Below are 13407 nucleotides of genomic sequence, written 5' to 3'. Positions count from 1 at the left end.
ATTATATCGTGCCATTTCTTTGATATTGGCGTAATTCTTATTCTGCCGAAAATTGTCCCACAGCGAATTGGCCCTGATGAATTGTCCTAGATCAGGGCTCCTCAAACTTGCAACATTAAGACTTGTGGACTTCAATTCCCAGAATTCTGGCTGGAGAATTCTGGGAGTGGAAGTCTACAGATCTTGAAGTTGCCAAGTTTGGAGATATCTCTCTTAGATTCTCTGGTCCTGGCCCGGTCTGCTTGCAGACAGGCTCAGGTTTTCTCCTTGAAGTTCTGGTAGTCCCAACTCTTGCAGGAACCTTGGCTCTTGGCTCCTGGTTCATTGAAACTGCAGGACCTTCCAGAGTGCAGGAATTTTTCACAGATTTACAGTCTTCCTAAGACTGAATTTCTTCTAATCGTAGACAGTGTTCCCTCTAATTTTTTTGGGGGGTGGGCGGAAAAGTATAGTGTCTGAGCGGCAGTCCCTTCAGGACTGGGCGGCACAGAAATAATAAACAAACAAACAAACAAACAAGTAAACAAACAAACAAACAAACAAAAAACCCACCCTGTTTTGCCTCAGAGAATTTCAAAATAAAATACTGTACTGTGTGTCTATAACAGTGAGCTCATAATAGGGCAACTCTATCAATATCAAAATGCCACTTAAATAGTTGAGCTAGTTTCAAACTAGATTTTGATTTTCTTTCTCTCTTCCTTACTCCCATTCTTTTTCTTTCTCTTTTCCTTCCTCTCTTTTTTCTAGCTGTTTCTCTCTCTTCCTCTCTTCCTCTCTCTCTCCTTCCCTCTCACTCTTTCCCTCTCGGCTTCTGGGCAGGTTTGGAAAACTCTGAGTTGATGATGATTTTTAAGTGAGCGATTGCTCACTGCTCAGCTTAGAGGGAACTATGATCGTAGATAGGTTTACAGTGTAACTTCAAAAGATTAGAAGTGAAAAAAAGAAAAGATGGCAGAGCAGTTTGCTAAATGGGGCTCCTCTCCAGAATCTATCTGTCTGTCTGTCTATCTGACTTCTATGCCGCTCTTATCAACCGAGTCAGGGCAGTTAGAAGAGGATGCTTAATGATTTGGCTGCTTATTTGTACCTAGACTATCATTAAGTGTTGTACCTTATGATTCTTGATGAATTTATCTTTTCTTATATGTACACTGAGAGCATCTGCACCAAGACAAATTCCTTGTGTGTCCAGTAAGGACTTCTGTTCTGTTCCGTTCCATTCCATTCTTTTCTCTATATATTCCACTCCACTCCACTCCATTAATTTTCTTTCTCATTTTAGTAACCTATTGTGATTTCAGATATATTACCATGGGGACCCAATCGGGGTGAATGTGGACATAAACAACGCCACCAGCAAGATTGTGAAGAAAATTAAAATATCAGGTAAGGGACAAATTAAACAAGCTCTGGAAGCAGCCCCTTCACGGTGGAATCAGCTATTGCCCAATTGGACCCTCCGCCCACCTTTGTCTTTTAACCAATTGCATCATCCAGTAATTCTTCATCTGAGTTGCTCACCCGATGAATGTTGGAAACCCTGTGCTGGAGGTTTTTAAGAAGAGATTGGGCAGTCATTTGTCCAGAATGGTATCGGACCATGATGGTGAGCCTATGGCATGCATGCCACAGGTGGCACCCGGAGTCATATCTGAGGGCATGTGAGGCGTTTTCCCATGTCAGCTCCAGTGCGCATAGGTGCGCTGGCAAGCTGATTTTCCGGAGGGCAGAGGGAGGGCATTTTATTTTATTTATTTATTATTTATTTATTTATTTTGTCCAATACACAATGAGGGTTTTAGTGGATAAATATATATACACATAGAAAAATACACGATGAAGGTTATAGAGGAGATACTCATAGTAAAATATATCTTAGAAAGAATAGAAAAGAAGATATAGTAATAGAACATATCAATGAAAGAATAGAAGAAGAGATATAGGAATAGAAGAAAGGTATAGGAGATATAGGAGAGCAATAGGACAGGGGACGGAAGGCACTCTAGTGCACTTGTACTCGCCCCTTACTGACCTCTTAGGAATCTGGATAGGTCAGCCGTAGATAATCTAAGGGTAAAGTGTTGGGGGTTTGGGGATGACACTATGGAGTCCGGTAATGAGTTCCACGCTTCGACAACTCGGTTACTGAAATCATATTTTTTACAGTCAAGTTTGGAGCGGTTAATATTAAGTTTAAATCTGTTGTGTGCTCTTGTGTTGTTGTGGTTGAAGCTGAAGTAGTCGCCGACAGGCAGGACGTTGCAGCATATGATCTTGTGGGCAATACTTAGATCTTGTTTAAGGCGTCTTAGTTCTAGGCTTTCTAGGCCCAGGATTGAAAGTCTAGTCTCGTAGGGTATTCTATTTTGAGTGCAGGAGTGAAGGGCTCTTCTGCTGAAGTATCTTTGGACATTTTTGAGGGTGTTAATGTCTGAGATGTGATATGGGTTCCAAACAGATTAGCTGTATTCGAGGATGGGTCTGGCAAAAGTTTTGTAAGCTCTGGTAAGTAGTGTGAGATTGCCAGAGCAGAAGCTATGTAGGATTAGATTAACAACTCTTGAAGCCTTCTTGGCTATGTTGTTGCAGTGGGCTTTGGCACTTAAATCTTTTGTTGTTAGTATTCCGAGGTCTTTAACTGAGTGGGGGTTATCTGGAAAGCCTGTGCATGGCGAAAAATGGACCCAGCAAGCCTATCAGAGCACCCTTTTGGCACCTGAGCAAAAAAAGGTTCACCATCACTGGTATAGGATCTTCTGCCTGAGCAGAGGATTGGACTAGAAGTTCACCAAGGTCCTTTCCAACTCTGTTATTCTTTTACTCTGAAATATTAAACTAGTATTAGGGACATATTTCCATCTGCATGTTTGATAAACTTGTAATATCTGTGTAAAATCTCCCATTCCCTACAACTTTAGAGGGTGACCACTGCTATTCTCTCTCTGTCTCTCTGTCTGTATGTCTCTCTCTCTCTTCAGTTGATCAGATCACAGATGTGGTTCTCTATTCCCTGGATAACTATACGAAGATGGTTTGCTCAGAGGAATTTGTGTAAGTGGCCTGTTTTTGGTCGGTGGGAGTCGAGGAGAAGGACGGGTGGTCTAGTCTCAGTAGAACGTTCTCATGGGGCATTGGGTGTAAGCAGAGCATTTCTCATTGTCTTCTGCTTTGCCCCGAAACATGGTTCAGAGTATAAGATGAACCTTTGTTTTGGGGGAGGAAAACAGAGAAAAAAATAATCTGCCTACCAGGTATTCATCTGGTTTAGTCCTTAGTCTGGTCAGCTTCAGCACATTAGGTTGCTGGTTTATCCCTTGGTTGGGGTTGCGGGACTGCCTCCTGCCGCATGAATCCCAGCGATCAGTTAGGTCCCACAGAGTCGACCTTCTCCAGGTCCCGTCAGCTAGACCAGTGTTTCCCAACCTTGGCAACTTGAAGATATCTGGACTTCAACTCCCAGAATTCCCCAGCCAGCAACACTGAGCTAGACAATGTCGGTTGGCGGGGCCTAGGGGAAGAGCCTTCTCTGTGGAGGCCCCGGCCCTCTGGAATCAGTTCCCCCTGGAGATCCGTATTCCTCCCACCCTCCTTGCCTTCCGCAAGAGTCTCAAGACTCACTTAAGTCACCAGGCCTGGGGCCATTAGATTCTTGCCCCCTGGCCATGAATGGACTGAGAGAAACTGATTGAATGAGAATGACTGGTTTTGTAGGGTTTTTAGTTTTAGATTATATATTTAATTAATTGGACCCGAAATGTTATGTATTCTTTTATTATATGTTGTGAGCTGCCCCGAGTCCTTGGAGAGGGATGGCATAAAGGTCCAATTAATAAATAATAAATATAATAAATAAATAAATAAACAGTTTCTAAAATATTTTACTTCTCTCTTTCTCTTTCTCTCTCTCTCTCTTCAGAGAGAGAAACAATGAGAAAAGCAGGCAAAGGGGAGATCGCTTGCTAGCAAAGCATGTTTAGCACTTTGTTAGGGCTGAAAAAAGCCCAGCTGATTGTCCGAGGGAGCAGCTGTGAAAAAAGCAGGCAAAGGGAAGATGGCTTGGCTTAAAAGATCACTCGTTAGCACCGGAAAAAACCTTACTAAAAGCTACATATGCAGTATAAGTTCACCTTAATTATCTTTTTTTGGGGGTGGGAGGGAGGAAGGTTCATCTTATACTCCGAAAAATGCGGCATGTGTTTTATTCATGTTTTAATTTGTTTTTGAAAATTGAATCTTTATATACTGCTCAAAATAAATAAATAAAGGGAACACTCAAACAACATGTCCTAGATCTGAATGAATGAAATATTCTCATTGAATACTTTGTTCTGTACAAAGTCCAATGTATAAAGCAGCGTGTGAAATTGATGGTCCATCCGTGTTGCTTCCTAAGCGGACAGTTTGATTTCACAGAAGTTTGATTGACTTGGAGTTGTATTGTGTTGTTTAAGTGTTCCCTTTATTTTTTTGAGCAGTGTAGTTGTATGTCGTATGGAGATATGAAAGCCCTCGACAAGGGAAAAGGTCATTCCTGAATTGAGGAAGGGGAGTTTGGAATGCATTTCATCCCCCTGAAAAAAATTGAGGAAATGGCTGTTTAGGTGATCTGATCACTCAGAAGCTAAAGTAATCAGGAAATTGCTTGATTTTGATGAATTCCAGTGAATTCAGGAATCCCTCTATTTCTCTTCTGGGAAAAAACTATTTTCTCCATTGGTGCGGAGCTCGAAGTTTTCACGAGCATCTGCAGGGCCCACCTGCTTCTCTCTAGTCCACCCACTGACCTTCTCTTTTTCCCCTCTAGGGAGAACGTGGCTGCAAACTCCACTTTCTCCAAAACGTTTGAGGTGACTCCCTCGTTGGCCAAGAATCGCGAGAAGCGTGGTTTGGCTCTGGATGGCAAGCTGAGACACGAGGACACCAACCTGGCTTCCACCACCATGTAAGAGGAAATGTCTTCTCCCTCCCTCCCTCCCTGCCCAGCTCTTCCAACGTCTATAAAGAGCCTCGGTGGCACAGTGGTTGGAATGCAGTACTGCCAGCAGTCAGTGTTTAGAAAGTTTAGAACTATGTCGCCTTAAACACGACCTGAGCACAGCCCATAAAATCATCTGCTACAACATCCTTCCTATGAATGACTACTTCAGCTTCAACCACAACAACAAACGAGCACACAATAGATACAAACTTAATGTAAACTCCGCTCCTAGTCTCCGGAGAGAGGCGGCATACAAATCTAATTAATAATAATAATAATAATAATAATAATAATAATAATAATAATAATAATAATAATAGTAATAATAATACTCCAAACTCGACTGCAGGAAATACGACTTTAGTAACCAAGTAGTTGATGCATGGAGCCAGTGAAGGGCTACCAAAATTTTTACTACCACACTGTGGGTGTGGCTCATGCATTTTCTTTCAACATCTTTCAGTGCAAATTCTGGGGTGGAGCTCCATTTTCGCTACCCCACTGTGTGTCCCCCCTCCCATCCTGGGAGCAGCCCACACCAGCATGGAACTCATTATCAGACTCTCTAGTATCATCTCCTAACCCCCAAAACTTTACCCTTAGACTATCCACTGTTGACCTCTCCCGATTCTTAAGGGGCCAGTGAGGGGTGTGCATAAGTGCACCAGCATGCCTTCCGTCACCTGTCCTAATGTTTCTTTTTTACTAGTATCATGTAAAGGAATATTATTATATCTTTGCATACCGCCAATATGTACTTGACAAAAATAGATAAATAAAATAAATAAAGTTTGGCAGATGGATTCTCAATAGGGTCAAGGTTGACTCAGCCTTCCATCCTTCCAAGGTCAGCAAAATGAGGATCCAGATTGTTGGGAGCAAAATGCTGACACTCTGTAAACTGCTTAGAGAGGGGTTCACTAGGAAGCGGTATATAAGTCTAAATGCTATTGCTCTTCCTTCCTTCCTTCCTTCCTTCCTTCCTTCCTTCCTTCCTTCCTTCCTTCCTTCCTTACCTACCTACCTACCTACCTACCTACCTACCAGATTGTTGAGATTGATTCTGTAAAGCATTTAGAGAGGGCTGTAAAAGCACTGTGAAGCGGTATATAAGTTTTTATTTTTTCTTAGCCTGAGGCCTGGGATGGACAAAGAAGTTCTGGGCATCCTGGTTTCCTACAAAGTGAAAGTCACCTTGGTGGTATCAAGAGGAGGGTGAGTCTTTTTCCCCAGAAGTACCCCTTCGGATTCTGCCCCAGTGACTTTTTCTCCTTCTGCCCCCCCAGCACTTTTCCTCGAGGAACTCAGCCCCAGTTGACATTGGGACATGCCTAGCCATGGGGGGGGGGGAGTAGGGGGGAGTTTCCGTGACTTAGGCCATTACCTGGATTCCTGGCAGGTTCTTGTGTCAAGCCGCTGCAGTAATTGGTGATAAATTAAGGCCTGATGTCTATGGGAACTTGGGAGGGGTGATTTTCATGAGAGAACAGGTCCAGCCACAAAGCATTCTTTCGAGGGGTTCAAGGCCATCCTATGCCCACCCACCTGGGTGGAAGCGGAGGAAACGGCCTGGGATAAACATAGATCCAACCTAAGATAAAATGCAGGAAATAGTATAAGGGGAGACTAGATGGACCAGGAGGTGTTTTTTCTGCCATCAATCTTCTATGTTTCTTTCCACAGCATCCTGGGAGATCTCACATCAAGGTGAGTATAGATTGTTTGATCACTAACTCAGTTTATTCCCAGTTGTTTTGAAAGATGCCTGGCTTAAGCTTTATGGATTGGGCTCTTGAGGGAGTGCCATCCCGCTGCCACACTTAACCAGAAGGCCAGTAAGCTGCCGTCTTTCAAGGTAGTCCTTAGAATCAGAGATTGTGCTTGCATAGAAGAGTGTGAAAAATTTGGGCTGTGATTCCTGGTCAGAATGTACCAAAGCGTGCCATTCCTGCCCTCACCATTACCAGGAAGTACCACCCGTGGGATAGAGGCAGTTAAGGGCGGTGACCTTTGTCCGGATATATATAAGCAGAATAACGCAGGAGGACTAGATAAAATATCAGAATATACTGTGGCAATTTAATGAACCAGATAAATAAATGAATGAAGGCACGTTTGTATAAAACAGTAGTTTAATCTTCAGTGAAAAATATCTTCAGTTTTCTATTTACATGAAGTTTACATCAGCTATATTCAGCTTACTTACAAGTAGATATTCAACCAATCCAGGTTACAAGTTGACACAAAATCAATCCAGGTTTCTAGTAGATACTAAACTAATCCAGGTTTCTTCGTATCACTATTACTATTACTCACGCTCAAACTGCTCCAGCCAGCCAACTAACAACCACCATCAACAGCAAACGACTACAAGAGAATGGTGAAGTTGATTTGCATCTTATAATACTCTGGCCCAATCAGGTTGCAGTTCACACACAATGCCTCAGCATTAGAATGCTTACATTCTCCTTTTCACCTTATATGGTGCTACAATGAAATATCACCCAGGATTGCTATGCCTGACAACCTTGTGTAGAGTTTGCTCTTATTAAAGAGTGGATGTGAAAGGCTCGGTTGACCAGATATAGGATGGCTGGAAGGGAATCAAAAAAATCAAGTTGGTAAGTATAACCAGGCAGTCAAAGCCCCAGACTTTTTTTTTTTGGACAGATTACAGATTCACAGAGCTGGAAGGGACCTTGTAGGTCATCTAGTCCAACCCTTTGCCCAAGCAGGAGACGCTGCACTATGTCTGACAGATAGCAGTTCAGTCTCTGTGGGCCGCTTGCTGGCAACCACAGCCTAGGCAAAAGGGCAACGTAGAATAAAAAGAGTCAATGTATAGAGTATAAGGAAGCAAAGTATGCGACATACGTTGCGCCTATGAGTCTTAAGAGAAAGGGGAAGGCTCAAAAATATAAGAATAAAAGTGGTCTAATTTTGTGGAGCTGATGAATACATGAAGTGAAGTGAAAGTAAAAATATGTCAGAAACTCTTAATGTCATTTGGGTGAGTCTAGGCAGCCTGACACTTCTGAAGAACCCCTTTTCATCCAGCTTTCTTTCTTTCTTTCTTTCTTTCTTTCTTTCTTTCTTTTTCTTTCTCTCTCTCTCTCTTTCTGTCTCTTTCTCTCTCTCTCTCTCTCTCTCTCTCTCTGTGTCTCTCTCTTTCTGTCTCTTTCTTTCTTTCTCTCTCTTTCTTTCTCTCTCCCTTCCCCCCTCCCTCCGTCGTTCCGTCCGTCCTTCCTTTATTGGATTTGTATGCCGCCCCTCTCTGTGGACTTGGGGCGGCTATTTCTTTCTTTCTCTCTCTCTTTCTCTGTCTGTCTGTCTCTGTGTCTCTTTCTCTTTCTTTGTTTCTCCCCATGATGGCATAAGGTGCCCCTCAGGGGTGGAAGGCAGCTGCAGAAGCCGTTTCCTCCCAACCTTTCTTAGGCCCCAGCTGATTGGTCAATGGGGTTTCCTCCAAGCATCTCTATTTCTGTAGTATATGTCATTTTTAAAAGAAACCCGATCCTTTATGATTGGGTTTCTTCTTACTCTCTTTGTATGTGGCCCAGGGTCATAAGATCAACCAGTTAACAACCAGTTCAACACAACGAATGCATATGTAAAAACAGAAATGAATTTTGCATGAAAGAAAAATTCTGCGTCTCCTTTGAATAAACCGATGTGGTTTCCTTTCCAGTGATGTCTCTGTTGAGATGCCGGTTACTCTGATGCACCCTAAGCCCCCGGAAAGTAAGTCTTGCCTAGGAAGCCCCCCCCCACCCTCCCGCTTTGCTGTCTCAAGACAAAATTTCCCCCTATGGTTTCTGTGGGTGTGGCTTATTTTGTGGGCGTGGTTTGCCTGTTGGGTGGGCGTGGCTTCAAGTGGGCATAGTTTGGTGGTCAGGTGGCCAGGTGGGCGTGCTAAACTTTAAAATGTGGTGGTGAAACTCACTCAACAACGTTCTTGCTTAGCAACCAAAGTGTTGGGCTCAATTTGTGGTCGTAGGTTTTCTTTTCTTTCCGCCAGGGCAGCCCCGCAAGATATTTCCCTCCTCGTCTGGTTGGCAGCCCATCGCCTCCCTCTCCTCCCTCCGGGGTTTCTCTTCCTTCCCCACCTTCTCAGAGGCCGGCCTGCCTGTCCCGGGGGCAGAGTGGGCGGCTATGGTGGGAGGGTGACGTGTGCTCGCCCCCATGGTTCTGACTGCCAGCGGAGTCCAGCGCAATTCTGCTACTGCACCTGGGCAGGGAGCGAAATCGCACGCGGATTCTTCTCCCAAGCCTGGCTTTCCAACCGCTGGACCCTTCCTGATTCAATGCGCAGCCCTCACTCAGTCAACTCCCCCCCCAGGAAGTCTGATCATTTTGGTGCCGTGGGAGGGAAACTGAACGCACATATTTAAATGGCGCCATTGATGCTCCAGAATGGAATGGTTCTGACCCCAGCACCCAAAAATAAACAACAATACCCAGCCCCCCATCAACCAAACCTTCAACAAACAAAATATACAACCCACACACCTGTCAAGAACTAGCGAGTGCATCTAACTGCCTGAGCCCAATGCTGGGGAAGTACCAGGCCTTGTAAGCCCTAGCAAAAGGTGGAATTCCTTGAATAATCTCCTTTGTTTTTTGCCTCCTGCCCCACTGACGAGAGTGGTTTTGTGAGGGGCAAATCCCATCAGTTGGAGGGCTGCACCAGGCTGAAGGTTGAGTTGGGTTTTAAGTATCTGTAAGGCTGGCTGGAGAAGTTGGACCTGCCTGCTGTCTGTCTGTCTGTCTATCTCTGTGTGTGTTGCACATGGCCAGCTAATAGATGGATTTTATCTTGGATAACATTGTCGTGATTACTATGACTAAATGGCGCATTTGTTTCTCTTTCATCTTCCGCCTGACTGACAGCAATATCGAGGTAAGAAAAGAAGGGCCCCACCAGTGATGGGCAGCCAAATTTTTTACTGTGGGTGTGGTTTATTTTGTGGGTGTGGCTTAATGGTCATGTGATTGGGTAGGAAGGGCTTGCCGGCCATGTGACCAGGTGGGAGTGGCCTTGGGAGGCAAAACCCACAGCCACTCCGTCTTGTCAGGGTTGAGTTTGAGTCTGTTGATACCCATCCAGACCCCAACAGCCTCCAGGCACTGGCACATCACTTCCACTGCTTCGTTGACTGGACATGGGGTGGAGATGTACAGCTGGGTATCATCAGCGTACTGATGATACCTCACCCCATGCCCCTGGATGAACTCACCCAGCAGTTCAATGTAGATATTGAATAGCAGGGGGGAGAGGACCGACCCCTGAGGCACCCCACAAGGGAGTAACCTAGAGGTCGACCTCTGACCCCCCACTAACACTGACTGCGACCGACTGGAGAGGTAGGAGGGGAACCATTGAACAGTGCCTCCCACTCCCAACCCCTCCAGCCGGCGCAGAAGGATACCATAGTCAATGGTATCGAAAGCTGTTGAGAGGTCAAGAAGCACCAGGACAGAGGACAAGCCCCTGTCCCGGGTCCGCCAGAGATCATCCATCAGCGTGACCAAACCAGTTTCCGTGCTGTAGCTGGGCCTGAATCCTGACTATTGGGGGCCTAGATAATCGGCGTCTTCCAAAGACCGCTGGAGTTGGAGCGCCACCACCTTCTCAACAACCTTCCCAATAAAGGGAAGGTTGGAGACTGGACGATAGTTGTTAAAAACGGCTGAGTCCAGGGAAGGCTTCTTGAGGAGGGGGCGCACAAGTGCTTCCTTGTAGGGAGCCGGAAAAGACCCCCTCAAAAAAGCGTTGATAGTCTCCTGGACCCAGCTCCGTGTCACATCCCTGCTGGCTGAAACCAGCCAGGAGGGACATGGATCCAGCAAACAGGTAGCAGAACTCACAGCTCCAATGGCCTTGTCCACTTCATCAGGTGTCACCAGGTCAAACTCCTCCCAGACAGATGGACAAGGACGGGCCCCAGTCACTTCGACTGACTCGTTGTCATCCGACACTGCTACCCAATCGGAGTCGAGGTCCGTCCGAATCTGAGTGACTATATCAGCAAAAAACGAGTTAAACTCCTTGGCACTACCCTGCAAGGGCTTCCCAACTCCCCCCTGATTAAGAAGGGAGCGGGTTACCCTGAACAGGGCGGCCGGGCGGGATTCCACTGATGCAATCAAGGCGGCATGATACGCGCATCTTGCCACCTTGAGTTCCACTTTGTAAGTCTTAATATGAACTCTTACAAGTGTTTGATCTGATTCAGGTTTACTGTTGTGTTTCTCTGTAAGAAAAATGTGGGGATCTTGTTGCACTTTTTTATCAGCTAGTTTTTAAACCAGAATTTCTCAGCCTTGGGAACTTGAAGATGGGTGAACGTTAATTCCCAGAATTCCCCATTGTTGTCTGGGAGATTCTGGACGTTGAAGTCCTCCCATCTTCAAGTTCAGAAACACTGCTTTGGACAAACCCATCATCCCCCCCAAATCCTATTTATATATTTTTACATTTTGAATGAATATCTGAAACTGTTCTGTTTTGAACCAATATTAATACAGTGGTACCTGTACTTATGAACTTAATTCGTTCCGTGACCAGGTTCTTAAGTAGAAATGTTTGTAAGAAGAAGCAATTTTTCCCATAGGAATCAATGTAAAAGCAAATAATGCGTGCGATTGGGGAAACCACAGGGAGGGTGGAGGCCCTGTTTTCCCCCAGGAGATTCCTAGAGCGGCCCCACAGAGGCTTCTCCCCACCTTTTCCGGCCCTGTTTCCTACCAGGAGATTCCTAGAGAGGCCCCACGGAGGCTTCTCCCCACCTTTTCCGGCCCTGTTTCCTACCAGGAGATTCTTAGAGAGGCCCCACGGAGGCTTCTCCCTTTATTCCCCGGGCCTGTTTCCTCTCAGGAGATTCCTAGAGAGACCCCACGGACGCTTCTCCTCACCTTTTCCGGCCCTGTTTCCGACCAGGAGATTCCTAGAGAGGCCCCATGGAGGCTTCTCCCTGCCTTTTCCAGTTACAGTTTTGGAGGTTTGGGTTTGTAAGTGGAAAATGGTTCTTGAGAAGAGGCAAAAAAATCTTGAGCACCCGGTTCTTATCTAGAAAAGTTCATAAGTAGAGGTGTTCTTAGGTAGAGGTACCACTGTAGTGGTTTCCTCTCCCATCCCTTGTGGTGGTCCCATATCTTCTTTAGCCTGGTGGGTTGGCTTGTTGTGTTCTGCCCCACTCTTCCCTGGCCTCCCTCCTGCCCATCTGGGAGAACAGCCAAGGAGCCCCCACCCCTTCAGACCCCAGGTGCCCCAAAACTCCAAGAACTGGCCCTTTCGGCTCTGCTTCGTTCCAGTCTCATCAAACCTGGCAGTATTTGGAACTCTGGGCTGGGTGGGAAGTACTATTCAACCCCCCAGTCCTGGAAAATGCCAGGGTGGCGCAGTGGTTAGAGTGCAGCACTGCAAGCTACTTCAGCTAACTGCTAGCTGTAGTTCAGTAGTTCAAATCCCACCACCGGCTCGAGGTTGACTCAGCCCTCCATCCTTCCGAGGTGGGTCAAATGAGGACCCAGATTGTTGGGGGCAAGAGGCTGACTCTGTAAACCACTTAAGGAAGGCTGTAAAAGCACTGTGGAGTGGCATATAAGTCTAAATGCTATTACTATTGCTAACCTTTCCTGTGCCGAAGAGCTGAGGAGGGAATGAGGGTTTGAACCCAAGACCAGACGCTCTCTCCGATCGAAGCTTGGACTCTCATTTTGAAACCCGGCTTTCGTTTTCCCTGTGATTTTCAGCGACGAAGTTATGGTTGAGGAATTCTCCCGCCAGAAGCTCGGAGGAGAAGGGGAAAGTGAGGAGGAGGAGGAAGGCGGAAAAAGCTAATGCTCAACGCTCATCAATAGGAGCTACTCAAGCGTTTCCAAGCCGGGATTATTTAGGGCATTTTCATGAGTTCCGTGCATTTTATCTTAATATTACAGCATCGTGTTTGTAGTGGTAATTTCTCTTAAGCCTATTTCCCCCCCCCCCCCCCCGCTGTGTTTAATGCATTTTGAAAAAGACTCCCAGGTTTGGGAGTGGCGTAGTGGTTAGAGTGCAGCACTACAGGCTCCTTCAGCTAACTGCTAGCTGTAGCTCAGCAGTTCAAATCTCACCACCGGCTCAAAGTTGGCTCAGCCTTCTGTCCTTCCGAGGGGGTCAAATGAGGATCCAGATTGTTGGGGGCAATTATGCTGATTCTCTAAACCAATGTTTCCCAACCTTGGCAACTTGAAGATATTTGGACTTCAACTCCCAGAATTCTGGGAGTTGAAGTCCAAATATCTTCAAGTTGCCAAGGTTGGGAAACACTGCTCTAAACTGTTTAGAGAGGGCTGTAAAAGCACAATGAAGTGGTATATATAAGTCTAAATGCTATTGCTAAATGCTAAGTTTTCCCCCTAAGTCTGAAAGCATGAAGGAGAAA

General features: G+C 45.6%; 1 protein-coding gene across 1 annotated transcript in view; it reads left to right on the top strand.

The window, feature by feature from the left end:
- The window catches only part of ARR3 (arrestin 3), a 35715-nt gene extending 22809 nt beyond the window's left edge, over positions 1–12906 (top strand). The window contains exons 9-16 of the mRNA XM_070758292.1: positions 1305–1389; positions 2982–3054; positions 4808–4945; positions 6113–6196; positions 6665–6688; positions 8670–8722; positions 9872–9881; positions 12737–12906. Of these exons, the coding sequence (XP_070614393.1) occupies positions 1305–1389; positions 2982–3054; positions 4808–4945; positions 6113–6196; positions 6665–6688; positions 8670–8722; positions 9872–9881; positions 12737–12824 (555 nt within the window). The 3' untranslated portion in view covers positions 12825–12906. The remainder of the gene's footprint in view (positions 1–1304; positions 1390–2981; positions 3055–4807; positions 4946–6112; positions 6197–6664; positions 6689–8669; positions 8723–9871; positions 9882–12736) is intronic.
- Positions 12907–13407: the final 501 nt, after the last annotated feature.

Source organism: Erythrolamprus reginae, chromosome 8, assembly GCF_031021105.1.
Source record: "Erythrolamprus reginae isolate rEryReg1 chromosome 8, rEryReg1.hap1, whole genome shotgun sequence".
NCBI lineage: Eukaryota > Metazoa > Chordata > Lepidosauria > Squamata > Dipsadidae > Erythrolamprus > Erythrolamprus reginae.
The sequence above is the reverse complement of the archived record's forward strand: the minus strand, read 5'-3'. Positions and strand labels throughout refer to the sequence as shown.